Source organism: Leptinotarsa decemlineata, unplaced genomic scaffold (assembly GCF_025532065.1).
Source record: "Leptinotarsa decemlineata unplaced genomic scaffold, Ldec_3_MD MMD2_tig00026282_RagTag_RagTag, whole genome shotgun sequence".
NCBI classification, from domain to species: Eukaryota; Metazoa; Arthropoda; class Insecta; order Coleoptera; family Chrysomelidae; genus Leptinotarsa; species Leptinotarsa decemlineata.
In genome coordinates, this window is record NW_027412668.1 from 15320323 (window position 1) to 15337594 (window position 17272).

The 17272-nt window shown below is 34.5% G+C and overlaps 1 protein-coding gene across 4 annotated transcripts in view; it reads right to left on the reverse strand.

Moving 5' to 3' along the window:
- Positions 1 to 366: 366 nt before the first annotated feature.
- LOC111512181 (monocarboxylate transporter 9) overlaps positions 367 to 17272 on the reverse strand; it is a 54675-nt gene continuing 37769 nt past the window's right edge. For all 4 annotated transcript variants that reach the window (XM_074179885.1, XM_074179887.1, XM_074179886.1 and 1 more), the window contains exons 2-4: positions 10899 to 13007; positions 6907 to 7189; positions 367 to 3174 (exon numbers count right to left, since the gene is read on the reverse strand). In XM_074179885.1, the coding sequence (XP_074035986.1) occupies positions 2945 to 3174; positions 6907 to 7189; positions 10899 to 12851 (2466 nt within the window). In that variant the 5' untranslated portion in view covers positions 12852 to 13007 and the 3' untranslated portion in view covers positions 367 to 2944. The remainder of the gene's footprint in view (positions 3175 to 6906; positions 7190 to 10898; positions 13008 to 17272) is intronic.

Consider the following 17272-nt stretch of genomic DNA (forward strand, 5'->3'; position numbering starts at 1 on the left):
ATGAATACTGTATTGAGAAGAGTAACATACGTATAAGAAAATATACAGTAGGTCTCGCTGCTGGTTGAACGAGAAACATTTGCAAAATACATATATGTGAGGGAAAATTTCATTTTCAAATATTTTTTCTTATAAGCGTATATCTCTCCTAGAAACAGTCTTCAGACTCATTTTGAATTCTATGGATATAGAAATCAAAATAGTATAGAAAGTAGATAGGAGTCACTTTATTTACTATGATCTAGCAAGTGTAGAACTGGACCTTCAGACATTCTAAAATATCCCAAATATTCCATTCTTTAAAAAAGACCTTTGGAATTCCCATAAAAATTAATTTGGTTTCTGCAATCTATAGAAAAAACAAACTTACGATTCATTGCATTTATTTGAATTCGAACTTACAATGTAGTAATATTATGGGAAATAAGTGTTGTAAATATCTAACTAAGAATACTATATTGGATAGTGAAACAAAAATAAATGGCAGATTTTGGACATTTCCAAAAACAAATGATAGTAGAGAGTGAGTGCACATATTTCTAAGAAAATTCGGCTTGTTATAATAGATTTCAACTTTCCGAAAAATTTCAAACATGATAGTGGGTTTCTATATACTAAAGAACAAGACACTATTTTATCACTATCCATTATTATCAATCGACTTTGACTGTATTCATGTGGTGCAGTTGAGAAGCATGAGAAAACTAAAATACCTCTCCTTCGTGAAAAGAAGAAAGACGAATATAACTTATATCTATTCCATATTTTGCAATTTTCAATCACAGTTACGCTTGTAATTTGGAAAGTACTGGGCAGTACACGCAAAATTTCATTTCAAATGAGTTTATTTCTTTTTAATTCTATTTTTATATTGTGAATGAGAGGACAAGTGAAGAATTCATCAATAATGTCATAACCAATTATCCATGAACTTGCACCCTAAGATATCCTAACTTGATACACTCTCAAATTATCTCAAAATAGCTGCCCTTTGCCTTCTTCCTTCATTGATTTTATTATCAATGTGAAACAATAATAGTCAGTTAATGACCTCTTAAATAGTTATTGATTTGTGATGAAATTTTACGTGAACCTCACAATAAATTCTCAACAAATTTAAAAAACAACAGTATTTGGCAAAACGGTGCATGATTGTTATATATTATTATTATTGTGTTATCTACGATTTTTATCGACAAAACTACTGGATTTTCTGAAAAGGTAATAGCTAACACAGCCTACTGAAAATATATACAATCGTTTCTTAAACTCTAGCTGAACACTTTCTAAAACTAAAATGAATCAGAATTACATAGCAGGAAATCCTTTCGGATTGCAACATCGAGTATTCTGGAGATAAACCTAATCAGAATATATCATATTTCGTCAATGGTAACATAAATCAATAGCTAATTTGCCATAGGAAAAATAGATTAGGATAAATCTGAATATTGTCAAAATAAAACCTCATATTTTGGTAAGTATCCCATATAACCTACGAAATTTTTCTTCAATGGATATAGCTAATGAGATTGTAAATGCCCACTTACAATAATCAATTTAGTTTGATACTTTAATTGAAAGTTGTTGACCACAATAACTTTTTTTCTAATTTGAAGATAGGGTTATAAAAAAACAGTAAATAAGTAAGTTAAAATAATATAAACATTCTTGGAAAATTTTGACACCTATCAAATATACTACAAGAAGAAATAAAATTTTCTTACTTTGAAGGAAATAATTTTACGATATTTAGAAATTTGTAAATTAAGTGTACATATTGGTTATTTCAGATGCAGTCAAGTGAAAAACTTACTTTTGAAAATTGAAAATAAGAATATCCATACAGATACAGTAATACTATATTTTAACATAAAACAAAATCAATTCATGTTGATCATCATATCAACGAAATTAACTCAAATAAAACCATTATTATTCTTTTCTAATTATAGCACAATTAGTAACTTAGTTACTTATAATAAATAACACTACAATTTTGAAAGTATTTACAGTTTCTATTACCCATTTAAAAATATATAACAATAAGATTATTTTATGTTATTTATTATCCTAAATACTGACCAGCATATAATTTCAGGTATTTGAATATCTGTAAGAAAGGATGTTAAACAGAAAACATAATTGGACCAAGTTTCCTAATAACAAATACCAAAATCCAGATTCAAATGTGGTAACGCTCAACGATACTTATTTTTTTAAATTATAATTTCCTAATAATTATTTAGCTAACATTCAAAACCTGAGACTGAAAATCTTACAGTACTTGAAAAGTTCTACATTAGGAGGTATTTAAATTGGAAGATCAGAAAACTTTTACTCATTAAAAGTTGACAACTTTCTCATTGCTTTTTCTGTTTCAAATAATTACGTTGTGAGTTCCTTTTTATCAAATTTGAATATCAAATGATCTCAATAAATAGATTATAGTAATAACTAAATTACAGTAATGTTGGAACAGAAGTAATTCATTTTAATTTTCTGAAGAAATATCAGATTGAAAAGTATTTCGAATTTTCACCTTTGTTGAAGTTGAATAAGTAGAAATAACGTAAATTAATGAACACAACCTTATCCTTAAACTATAGCCTATACGAAGTCAATCCAAATTTACTCGTTAATACCCTATAAAGCCTCCCACATAAAAATAATGATTAGATCACGTAAATTATACCCTGCCACCCATGCCATACAAATAAACTGCCGAAGTTCGGTTACTATTTAGTTTTTATGCCGAATTGACTTCGTATAGGCCATAACTACAACTTCGAAAAACATAGGGCAAAGCCCGAAACAAAAATAAATTCCAACACTCAACATAAGCACTCAACATAAATCCACGAAAAACTTAATGAATGATTATTAAGTTCACTTACAGATGTTAGGGTTGCAACTGGTACAATTACTTACAAATATTTTCAATTTATTTATCTTTCTCATTGTTTGTTTCTAAAGAGTCTAAGACGATCTTTGTTGGTGTTGGTTCTTTGGGTGATTCACAGTCCACAGGTGAGTTTGAGGAATGGCGTTTGAACGTTTTCTTATATCGGTTTGTTAAGGGTATAATGACAAACATGAAGCCTGATATAGCTATGAAGATGCCAGACAGATAGAACGATAATCTGTAGGTACCGGTTATATCATATATCCATCCTGAAATGAAAGATAAAATTACAATATAGAAATGATAAACCGTTATTTTATATGGGGCACACATAAAAAAATAAGATTTTTTGTTCTCCTTGAAATCAACAAATCTACTGAGGATTTCTGAGGGTTCCTCTTAGGAGAGAAGCTGGGTATAAGTCAAATCGGTTAAAAAAATTAAATGAACGAATTTCCTTAAGTAAAATAGGGAAAATATGTACTTCTGCAATCGAGGGGATGGAAGAATTCAGGAGGTGTAGGTAGGTAGGTCCAAAGTGAGTGGATCAATTGATTTTTTGCCCATTTTGCACCAGAGTTGAAAATTGTAAACTCGACGCAACCTACATAAATCTTTAGAGTGTTAACAAAACATGATGCAAGGTTTGCTTCGACCCTTTGTGAAGTAATTTCATGAAAAATATAATTTTAAAAAGGTAGTTTATGTCAAAAAGGAATATACATTTAATGTGCATTACTTTTTGACATAATATTAAAAAAAAGATTGACCAAAAAGTCATTTTATAAGAAAAAAGAATTAAATTCATTTAAAATGTCACCTTTTTTATGAAGTTTTGATGCTTATTATTAGATGCTACATTCAATAACCTGAACTTTGAAGTTTTTTATTCTACCCAAACGTAATCACGTAATTATAGTTGTAACCTAGCAGGTCCAATTATTCATATCATCAATAAATGTTTTGTGAAAGGAATATTCCCGAATATTTTCAAAAACGATACCGTCAAACCACTCAAGATCGGTGATAGACTTCAAATCAAAAATTACAGACCCATTTTACTGATTTCAAATATAACAAAAGTTATTGAAAAAATCATCAAAAAAAGAATTACACAATTCATGGAGAAACATAGTATCGTGTCAGAAAATCAATTTGGTTTCAGAGACGGTTGTTCAACGGACTTACATCAGTAATTTATGAAGCACTAGACAATTCAAAACCAGCAATTTGTATCTTTGTCGACCTCTCCAAGGCGTTTGACACTGTCTGTCATAAAAGGCTGCTAGAAAAATTGGAGAATATTGACATGCGCGGCAAGATGTACGATCTCCTGGGATCGTATCTGTCTGATAGGAAACAAGTGGTAAATATCGATGGTATACTGAGTAATCAAGCAAAAGTTACATATGGTGCCCCGCAGGGAACAGTCTTGGGCCCTGTTTTATTAATCATATACGTCAATAGCTTGTTAACACTACAATCAGCAGGTGACATTTTGAGTTTTGCTGATGATACAGCTGTACTGTATAAAATGAATATTACTGGAGTTTTTCCTAATACTAAACCGTTATTTTAACACCTCGACACGTGTTTCGATCACCAAGTGATCATCTTCAAGAGGAAGATGAGTTTAATCTTCCTCACTTGGTGATCGAAACACTTGTCAAGGAATTAAAATAATGGTTTGGTGTTGGAAAAAAACAGTAATATTCATTACTATACCAAAGGTTCCTAACAGTGCATCACGTAAGTCAAACACGTGGGAACAACTCAAAATAAAAGCCGAAGTTGATTTTAACACAATCGTCAGGTGGTTTGAACATAACAAATTAATTTTAAATGTAGACAAAACCAAATACTTTTCATTCACCTCCAAACATGGGCCCTCTGAAATAAACGAGGAAACTTCAACACCGGAGGCCACTATATTCAAATACTTGAAAGTAATTTGAGATCGGCATATGAAATGGGATCTACATATGTCACATTTAACATCACGTTTCAAATTATTGAAGGAAATTCTCGAAATCCCTCAGTTAAAAAAATTTACTATGGACTAGTACAATCACAACTTAATTATGGAATTATAGCATGGGATGATGTTAACGATAAACACTTAAACAGTCTGAACTTAATACAAAAACATATCTTAAAAATGGGAAAAAATTTATTAACACTTCCAAAATACAAATCATGAAATTATAAAACAACAATAAAAATTAATTGTCGCTTCGGGGCGACTTTATTGATTCCAGTGGCGCATTTGCTTTTTCAGCTGCAGTAAACCCCGGAAAAACACCATATCATCTGAAGATCTTAATCTGCCAATGTCGTCTCTCTCATAAAACAAAATGTAGGATGTCTCCAGAGGCTCCAATAAATTCAATACATTTCGTGACACGACTATCGTCAAACTTAAACCAGTCCGTTTCGTCTTTGACCAAGGCGTAATAATGACCAAATTCAACGCCAGAACCACAGTGAACAATGACTGCATGAAGATTATAATAGCTGTCTGCTAGATTGAAGTGTTCATTCATTTGGAACTTTCGTAAGAGTTTGGTGCTTACGTCAGAGGTTGAGTCATGTTTGAAGATCATCAGTGTTATTATTAGATTAACTGGTGCCTCAGCTATACTTGTTTCCTTATAACAGTCAGTTAGTTTGGCAATACAGTCGATCATCACCTGTTAAAAATTCCATTTTTAGATGATTTAACAATAAGCTTTGCACAGACTGGTTATTAGTCATATTAGGAAACGCTAGTTGAAGTTCCAGAAATTCACATTCGTTTTTGCTACCTCTTGAACATTTACTACAAAGTAAACAAGTGAGGATTTTTCCAGCAAAAGATTTACAAACACAAGACGAAATAGACTGTACGTAATCATTCAATCCAGAGCGGTAAGGAGTATTGATTCTGCTATTGTTTGGCTCACGAAGAGTATTCAACAAGAACCCCAAGAATTCGGAACAATCCTCTTGTTGTCCTAACCAGTATCTAGTGGAACTCAAAGACTCCAGGAAATGGTTGGAGGGAAAGATGATACATTCTTACGAAACTGCAGCTGCATGAACAACATTTGTAAAATGCTATTCATGTAACAAGTGTTTCCTAATTTATCTAATCCAATTTTCTTCTCAAGGTTTTCAGGACAACCCTCTACTGATTCGTAAGGAAGAACATGTTTCACATAATCTGCATAAGAACCATTTCTCAAGCTGCGATCGATCCTTCCAAGTGATGAAGGCTTTCGTAGTAAGGAAAGGACTTATTCAAGTATATATTTGTTCATGGAGAGTGGGGTTTTTCATATCACACTTATTTTACTTGAAAATAATTTCCAAAATTCATAAGGGCAGAATATCACTGAACAAACTTCATCACCCATATATTACTAGGAACAAAGAACATAAAAAATAAAAATAAATTCAAAAAACAGATTGAGAACTGTTTGAAAAACTGTAATGATGATATATTCCGTGAAACCATCGACTACTGGTTGTAACAACACTACACTTGCCTGTTAACTTGACACTTATTTTCACCATTGACACCTTGAATTTTTTCACACAATGTTATTCTACTATTTTCTTTTTTCTTCTTTCCTCTATTTTGATATTTGATTCCATTTTCAATAGGTTGGCTGTTTATTTTTTCTAAGTAATGTATTAGTAATAGGTTACTTGAAATTGTATATATTGATTAAAATAAACTTTATTATTATTATATTATTATTCCGATGAAAAGTCGTACTCTTAGAAATTTTTTTGAAGTGAATATAGGCTCAATAACTTATACAAAACATTTTTTCTGAAGCCTAGGTCACCCATTTAAATTCAGGGTTTTGCTATTTCGACTCTCTTCTATTGCACCTAGGAAATTATATAAAGGTAGCTCCTGTACCACGTGTCTTGTAAATGCATCCGATTTTCAAATACTTGTTGTTCATAGAAAATAATTACATAGTGACAAAATTTTGAAAATGGTTTCTTACCTGCTAATGGTGGTCCAATGAGATTAGCAATACCTTGAACCAGTAATAACAACCCGTAAGCATTCGTGAATCTATCCAGAGTGATGAGTTTAACCAATATAATACATGTAAGTGAATAATTGGCAGCGATGAAGAATCCAAATCCTCCAGACAGAAAGAGAAACATTCCGTATGAGTGGAAGAGAGGTATCAAGGCTATCACTCCTCCGCATAACACCATGCAAATCGCGTAGATGATGCTAGCATTCGCCCATTTCCGATCTCCAAGCCACCCTAATATTACCTGTACAAAAAATAATAAATTTTATTTTACCAAAGAATCAATACATACACTTTCAATTCATTATTGAAGAATGCAAGAAAATAAACACAGAAAAAGGCCACAAAGGCTAACCTGCGCCTCAGTGGATCACTGAGGTTATTGTACAGTAAATTCTAAAATAAGTAGCTAGTTATTTGTGAATATACAGTGCTTTTCAGATAAAAGTATCCACCTTTAATAACTTTTGTAATACTGGTATTTAGGAAAAATCCAAAAACACGTCAATTTATGTTGGAAGGGGCAAGCATTAGGGCTTATTTAAACTTACTGGAAAAGCCACCCCCTCACCCCTAGCATCATCCCTTTTTTTTTTAAATTACTTCTCATATTTTTTATGTAACATTTGGATATTCCTCTTTGAGCTGATATCAAAAATGTATAATACTTGTAGGTTAAAGTGGTTAGTTTATGAGATAAACAATTTTTCTTTTAATAGCACAAATTTTACTTCTTTTATACTTTCACCTTATTTGCCTGTAATAAAATGGGTTGTACAACAGTTCAAACTCTTTAATCTTTTTAACTGTGCTATTTATTATTAAGTTACAATAAGTGTTCAAAATGAGTACCATTCACTTCCATACAATGGTATAATCTACTTTGAAATGCCTCTCTGACATTGCTTAATACGGCTGGATTTAATTGTCGACATTCATTTTCTATCCTCTCTCGTAAATCATCTCCAGAAATTCTGGTTGGGTAGCATAAACTTTTGTTTTTAAATACCCCCATAAAAAGAAGTCAAGGGGTGTTAAATCCGGTGACCTAGGTGGCCACTCCATCATCTGCCCTCTTCTACCTATCCAACGAGCGAGGAATGTTTCGTTTAAAAATTGTCGGACAGGTATAGCATAGTGTGGGGAGCTCCGTCTTGTTGAAATACCAGTAAATCTTCGGAAAGGTTATCATCATTTTCTATTATTGTTGTAATACGTGGGTCAACCCCTTCCCTGAGTAACTCAAGATATGATTCACCATTTAAATTTCCGTTGATGAACAAATGTCCGACAATGTGGTCACCTAGGATACCACACCAAACGTTTAACTTTTGGGGATGTTGTGTATGGAATTCACGCATAATAGGTGGATCACTTTCAGCCCAATATCTACAATTATGCCTATTTACTAAGCCATTTAATGAAAATGAGCATTCATCAGAAAAGCAAATATTGTTTAACAATTGTGGATTGTTATTGATAAATTGCGTCATTGATTCGCAAAACTCTAGACGACGATCAAAATCATCTTCATTCAACTCGTGCACCAACCTAACTTTGTATGGGTGGTACTTGAATTTATGTAGAACTCGGAAAACTGTAGAAGATGAAACACCGATCGCTCTACTTATTGTTGACAACGATTGGGGTTGTTGAGCCTCTAAGCTGACTTGCCCTAAAATTGCCACTTGGATTGCTTCGTTATTTACGAGTCCTTCTCGCTTATGCACTTTATTGCAAACAGACCCTGTTGTGGTAAATTTCTTCATCAGTTGAATTACATACTTATGAGTTGCATGTCTTCTGTCATGTAATTCGTTAAATATTCTAGCAGCAGCTCTTGCACAATTATTATTTTGGTAGTATGAACCTACAATTTCAATTCTTTCTTGCAAAGAGTAAACCATTTCAGCGAAACAAAATAAATAATGTATCAAAGTACACTATCAACAGTGACTACAAATTCTAGTTGACAATGTCAAACTTTAATAAAATGTTGAGTTTTTTGTTGTTTGGATTTTTGAAGTAGAATAGATAGCACAGTTAAACAGATTAAAGAGTTTGAACGGTTGTACAACCCATTTTAGTACAGGCAAATAAGTTGAAAGTAAAAAATAAGTAAAATTTGTGCTATTTAAAGAAAAATTGTTTATCTCATAAACTAACCACTTTAACCTACAAGTATTATACATTTTTGAAATCAGTTCAAAGAGGAGTATACAAATTTTACATCAAAAATATGAGAAGTAATTTAAAAAAAAAAGGGATGATGCTAGGGGTGAGGGGGTGGCTTTTCCAGTAAGTTTAAATAAGCCATAATGCTTGCCCCTTCCAACATAAATTGACGTGTTTTTGGATTTTTACTAAATACCAGTATTACAAAAGTTATTAAAGGTGGATACTTTTATCTGAAAAGCACTGTATAGTAAATTTGTAAAATATTGATGAAATATTGGAAAATAAACATTGAATATTTGAGAAAAACAGAAATAATAGTTATTTAACCAGTGGCTAGTCAAAGTAACCAATGAGGAGGTGGTGATAACGACTTTCCTTACGAAGACGCCATCTATGGAATCGACAGAAAACCTGATCAAAAATGAACTATGGTGGAAATGGCTCTCTGTCGCAAAACCAAGCTTCTTTTTCAACCACCGAATGAGAAATGGATTTCTGTCTCTCTCCATCTCTCACTGCAAATTCTCAAATAGATGGTATTAGAGACATTTGAAAAAATGCTCGTTCTAACCTGTTACAGGTTCAATCTGTATTCTCAGTGGAATGGAAAGTTCTGAGATCAATTAATAAAAACACAGGTAATACTAGTAGAAATAGTACAAATATTTCTGATTTTTGAACCACAAAATATGAAGTTCCTCAAGGCTCGGTACTTGGACCACACGTAACTACGACTTTATAGGTACGTGTGGCAGATACCCGACGGAAAAACAACAACCAACCCAGCTAATGCCGCGCAGAAATATGAAGTAAAACCATCAGGCATCTGTGCAACATCGTCGATGTGGAAGATTCGTCGCAAGTTACTTCCCAATATGAAAAGCAGAAAAAACTTCTGCTTGGGGATGTTTGTAAATTAAACCTGTGAGGTCTCAAAAGATTAGCCCCACGAGTATTATACCTGTGAAACTGATCGAAAACCTATCTATATTCTTGTGTATCTCCAAGAGTGTCTGATATATGAAAATATATGGTAATGTCATAATGCCTAGTCTTCTGAAAAATGGACTCCATGAATCGCGGAAACCTGCGTTTTTATATAATTCTAATTGCACGTTTTTGAAGCGTGAAAACTTTTTTGGTCTTAAGTTGTTCTATAGCTAGCATGAAAATGAAAAAATGCATAATAAGCTGAGAGAAGAGTTTCTATACTAACAAAATTTCTCAATTGCCGGAGAGCTTCTGGTTTAATACCTCTTAATGAGGTGACCAGTTCAAAGCAACGTCAAGAGTTATTCCCAGTAAATTGACAGTTTTGCCAACAGAAATATTATTATTAGTCGAGAAAATTATTTTTTGTGTTTTTTCCTTATTGAGTCCGAGAAGGTTTGAATTGAACCACGGCTCAGCTTGTCTTTCTGCTACAAGCAGATTCTGACACTTCTTGTCAGAGCACAAGATCGATGTGGCATCAGCATAAATGACACATGTGTAAGGTAATAGTTCATAGAAGAGACCGTTTATATAAACTATGAATAGAAGAGGCCCCAGCACGGGCCCTTGAGGAACTCCGAATTCGATCAGCTATTCTCTTGATGCCTAGATCAACACGCTGTTTTCTATTTATCAAATACGATGAAGAAAGTGAAAGTGTCACACCTCTGACTCCATATTCTTCCAGTTTATGTAAGAAATTAATATGAGAAATATATTTACTCAAGTCACAAAGTGTCGCAGCACTGTGTATATTCTACAGCTGTAAAAAGTTTTCTCACCTCTCCAACCATATTAACGATCCCTATGACAGAAATCAGTAGTGAAGAATCCTCTTCAGAATACCCGTATATCCTAGCATTATCTGTTAAGTAGACATAGGGAACGTCGTACCACGTGTACAACAGAAAATTGGATAATGCGAAAACCAAAAACTTCGGATCAGCAAAGTGGGAAAAATCAAACATATCAACTAGCAGATCCCACAGGTCCCAAAGTCCGGCATACCATACAACTTTTTCCTCGGCTATAGTTGTCATAGAATTCCTATAGATATCGGGGCAGGAACTAGCTCTTAATCTGTACCTGTTGATGTTCAGCATAGCTCCTCTGTAAGAAACTGACAATCTGTGAATTTTGAGATCTCTCAGGAAAGCTGTAGGAACTTTCTTCTGAGGATTTATTCGTGGAGGAGTCATCTGGTCTCTCCTTAAAGATCCCAAACACGCTAAATCTTCGTTATAATTGGCTTTAGTTTCTATGGAACTAGAAGGAGGCGACAACTCTGAGTGAGTGGCTGCGTGTTTCGTAGATAAGATTCCTTCATGAAACTTTTCAGAATCGTCAAAACTTTTTGACGGAGTCAGTAAACTAGGATAATTTGTTAGTAGAACGTTGTAAACGTTTTTATGCGTCGCCAAAAGTTCCAAAACCTCAACAGGTACTTTTTCTCCGTTCTTCACGAAAGTAGGCAAGTTAACTAATGAACGGTAAAGCCTATCTTGAGGAATATCATCAGGATCAATTTCCTTTTGGACCTCCAAAATTGGTTGGAGTACACTGGCTGTATTGGTACTAATGCTAACTGAAAACGAGTCGACTGAAGAACCTTTGTTTTTCCTCTTCAAATGTCTGTTTGTTTTCCTCTGCTTGGCTAGGCTTTTCTGTTTTTCCGAAGTCCAAGGAAGATCTCTCATCAAAGCTCCGAAAACTATCAAGTTCAAAAAGAGTCCTGCTAGTATTAGCGTCGTTCCTCTCCATCCATATTCATCAAGAAGCAGCTGTATGAGAGGTGGGAAAATAAATGTTCCTATTCCACTTCCGCAAACGGCTAGGCCAGTAGCAAATGATCTTTTCTTATCGAAATAGTAAGCTACTATCACGACCGATGCTACGAAGCAAAGACTCAGACCAAAACCGGCTAAAATTCCGAAAGTGAGACAGAGAACAATCATAGAGTTTGCCATTGAGCTTATAATGAACCCGACAGAAGCTAGTATTGCACCAAAAATTGTAACTCTTCGACAGCCGTAGCGGTCTGTGAGGAAAGAGGCTACTGGACCGGATAACAGAGGCATCGCCATAAAGAGACTTCCTACCCATGCCGTAGTACTTCTATTTTGACCGAAATATTTCAAAAATTCTACAAAAATTACACCGAAACTGAACGTAATACCATCCGCTATTAAATTAACTGCAAACGCAGCGAACACAACTACCCACCCCCATCCTCCGTCGGGGGGTGAGGCTTCAGAAATTTCTAACGATTCGCTCGAGGACGATGAACTAGATGACAAACTAGATCGAGGACTACACGATGGTTTGTTTATAGAAATATCGCTGTTGTTCCCACTGTTGAACTGGACTCGAAGTACGGGTCTGTCATCTTCGTTCTCCCTATCGCAGATCATCAAATTATTTTGAAGAAGTGTTTTGGATTCACAGTTATCTAGCGGATTAGAGTAGAGGTTATTCAATTTTACTTTAGGTTTCTTGGAGGTGTTTTTGTCATTCAGGATCAGTTCCAAATTATTGATTTTTGGTGTTTTTTTAGGAGAAATGGATGGAGGAGGAGTCTTCTGCGTTTCATCTCCCATAAGAGGGAGTGACTGTCCATTAATGGAAATATTTTCACAGAAATATCCATTGCTAACACTATTGACTGGAGATTGGTTTACTTCTTTGCTGACTTTAGTTGGTGGTAACTGATTAGTGTTCGCGTTCGATTCGGCCATTCTTGCAAATCTCTACAGAATTCCCTGCGTAACGACGCAAGAAGAATGATGCTTGTACGCCGTTTCATACGTGTAGTAGGCTGCCCCTGCCGATCGTCGAATTTTCCAAAAGTTGCCATGCGGCGATTACTTCGATCAGTAAGGGAAGAAAATGCTCTGGAAGAGAAAAAAAAAGAAAGTTAATGATTGTAGGAAACTTACCAACGAGTGAAATACGTATAACATTAAGATAGGAAAATAAATTAGTTTCTGGTAAAGACGAGTTCCTCTAATGCATCTGAATTGAGCCTAAACTACAATAATCTCCTATTGAAAACACTCTTCCTAGACCAGAACAAAAATTCTGTTTCTCGATGCGAGTTCTGCTGACTTAGTCACCTCCCGTTAATGCTAACTTGGTCAGCGATAGGCGAGACGAGAATCAGTAGCTTTATTTTTGTGTGAGAAAAGTGTTTTTATTGAATTTATTTCACACCAGAAGTTCTACATTCTTCCTATTGAATTATTCTTGATTATTTCTCAACATTTTTATCAGCAAGTTCACAAATAACACATGGGCTGTTCACTGTGAATACAGTGGATACGGGAGCACCTCGAAGATTTATTCATGTAGTTTTGCCATTGTTTTGATTGACTTGTGACACGGTGCGTTGTCTTGATGAAACAACATTTTTTACTTTGCCATATGCGGTCGTTTCTTTGGAATTTCGGCCTTCAAACGCTCCAATAACGCTATACAGTGTATAAAAGCCAAATGGAATAAATTCATTATTTCGGTTACGGTATATATTTTAACAAAATCCCGAAACACGTCAAATGACAGGTACAACCCCCAATTTTTTAAATGGGATGTATAAGGTTGTGACATATCGTTCAAAAGGTATCTTCATTCTCTATTCAAAAATGTTATCGCTTTCAAGTTTATTGCAACAATTGAGATAAAATAAATTAATGTCATGCGGTTACTGAAATTCGATAAAATACACTCAAAACTCAGATAATAAGAAACTAAGCAAGAACCATAGCAATCAATGTTCTTTTTAGATGGTATCCCTTGAAAAAACTGTAAATAATTTCCGTGGCAACGTTAGTTTAAAACGCCTTGTCAACTTATTTTGTATGTTACTACATTAGTAGTCAGTATTTCAATTTAATTTTAAAATTAGTTAACTTCAAGTCTGACAAATGGTTAGATTACCGGAAATGAATAAAATAACAGTTTTATAAATGTTTGATTACGGAAATAAAACCCAAACACAACAGGAAATAGTTCGCCTATTTCATGAGAAATTTACTAATTTACCGCCCATATCTCAAGGAACAATAAGCAAAATAGAGAAGCAGTGTCGAGAGCTTGATCATGTGGGGCAGATAAAAAAAGCAGCTGCCAATGCAATGAGTAATGAACTCAAATTACATGTGATGCTTGAGTAGACATCATACATCGAGTAGACAGGCATCCACTACATTCAATGTTAGCCATACATCGACAGTAAACATATTTAAAAAAAATAAAAGACATTTCTATAAAATGATACCTACTCTGGAGCTCATGGAAGACGATTTTGATAAAAGAATTTATTTTTGTGAGCAAATGATGGGCATGTTGGATAACAATATCATCCAATTAGAAAACGTTATGTTTTCTGATGAGTGTACTTTGTCTCTCAACGGTTATGCTAATCGGCAAAATTGCCGCTACTGGTCAATAAAAAATCGTCGCTGGATGAGAGAAGAACATACGCAATACCCTCAAAAGGTTAATGTTTGGGCAGGGATTGTAGGAAACCATATCATTGATCCCTTTTTCATCGAGGGCAACTTGAATGATGATAAATTATTTGGCACTACTTCAAAACGATGTAATTCCAAGTTTAGCACATTTATATCCTGATTCAGGAAACCCACAAGTTTCAGTGAATACGATATGGTTTCAGCTGGATAGAGTACCACCACATTACCAAGTTAATGTCCGGCCATACCTCCATACAACATTTCCCAATCGGTGGATAGGGAGGCGAGGATTGATTGAATGGCCAGCGCAATCACCTGATCTGATCACCTGAACAGTGAGCTCGCGCGGCACCCACTTTCTCATCTTCGAATGCTTATGCAATTCAAACCAACATTTTCTTTGGATATCTTTACAATGTCAGCTAACTCACGCAACTTTACTTATCGATCATTGAAAACGATTTTGGAGCTACTGGTGTTACTGCCTCATTGTTTTGAAAATAATGGAAGTAGTGTCACTCTTAACACAATAACTCACAAACTTATGAGTAGAATATCATGAAACTTGAACAGCTTTCTTTTGAAGGCTAGTACTAACTTAAAAAGCGTTGAATGCAATAACACTAGCGCCATCTATGTGTTGCGCCCGAAACCTTTCGGCCCATGTAGTAAGTTAACAAAGAACATGTATAAAAACATCGTACAAATTGAAAGACATTTAAATTAAAGATCGATTAAATATTTCAATCAATAAATCTGAACACTTAACACTTCGTGTCGGAATTGGCCGATACTTGATGAAAATCCATAATTTATTTGAGTAACAATTTTTTATGAGACTTTTATCGAACAGTTTACAAAACCGTAACACATAATAGCTTCCTCAGGTATATTCGTACCTGTATGAGAAAGCTATTGTAAAGTGAAACACGTGGTTTTGTGAACTATTCAGTGAAAGTCTCACAATATGAAGAAACTATGACACTTTATGCTTAACGTCAGCAACCTTCTGGTAATTGAGATATAATGACCATAATTAGGACCATAAGGACTCTCGTCCTTCAGGCTGTGTTCGAACAATCTTTTTATAATAACATAGGCTTTCTCCTGCGGAGTCATGATAGAGAGGACAAAATCCAGGCTGGAACGCCGTGGTCGACTGGAACTTATAGTCCAAACATTTCGTCTACTACTGTGGCAGACATCATGCCACAGTGGTAGAAGAAACGTTCAGTACTACAAATTCCATTCGACAACGGCACATTTTGTTCTCTCCAATTCAATCTTATTGTGTATTCAGTTCATGTTCTTCTGGAAAAGAGGACATGGGGTCCATTGGTCCACGACAAATGAAACTTTAGCTGAAGAGAATGGGTAAAAATCGAATTTGATGAAGAGAAACAAGTCGTCTTTCGATATTGTTGGTTTAAAAGTTTACAAGTATGTTTTTGGTATACGTTAGTTTTACTGGGTTCTTTTTCTATATTTCTTGATAATTGTCCGAATAGATCTGTTTCAATCTGAGTAGGTCATTGTTTTCATTGCTTAAATAAGACAATCGTTGATGGACAGGAACTGCCTAGTTTCAAAAAGTACCGAGTCAGATTGGTAAGATTGCTTGAGCATCATATGAATCTACTAATGTATAATATAACATTTTTTTTTATTCTCCAATTATAGAAACTGTTGGTTGAGTTTTTCTAAAAACAACATAAAAATACCGAGGTGCCTTTCAACAATCACCCGTTCAAATATTCGAAATTTGGTTCATCAGTTTTCAAGAAACCATCTAACCAGCTCTTCAGTAGTTTGTAGTACCACAGTAGTAATTTTAGAATCACCAAACCATATTCCTAGATAGTGTTGAAAAATTAACAAGGTATTTGACGATGATAATGTTAATGAACGCACTGTTCAACGTAGGTTTGCGAAATTTTGTTCCGGAGACTTTAGCCTCGAAGATGAACCCCGAAATGGTCGACCTACAGTAAAACAGGACGTGAGTTTGAGGCCCTTGGTGGAGATGGACTCATCGCAAAGGGTACGAGGAATGGCGGAAGAGCTGGGCGTCGGCACCCATGCGGTTTTTGATGGTTTAAAACGTATTGGGAAGGTCAATGAGCTCCAAAGGTGGGTGCCTAACGATTTTAACGATCGACAGAAATTGTCACGTTTCGAGGTTTCCTTTGCTTTTTTTGCTTTTTCAAAGGAGACAACAGACAACGATAACAGAAGACGTTCAGGACAGTGGTTGGACACAAAGGCGCAAATCCACCAAAAAAAGACCATAGTAATTCACTATAACTTTTTGCAGCCGATCCAAACCGTCACAACAGAGTCAACACGACACGCACGTTTCGCAAATATTAAATTGAATAAGTATTCTCCGAAATAGTACAGTTCAAAATAGATTCATAAAAACGGACAAAACTTCTGAAACAACCTAATAGCACAGGTTAATATTAAAACCTTTCAACATTTCCCTTCGAAACAAGAACCGTGACTTCGAGATTTGAAGTTAAAAGTTCCACTAATCAGATTTCGGTCTCTAATTCAATTTAAAATATTCCGGGACGAACATGTCTAGTTGAAATTGACAAAAAAACAGTGGAGAATACAGGGGAATTAAATAAAGGTTTCTGAATATGGATAATTCAAACAAATACAAATAATTTAAAATATATTAT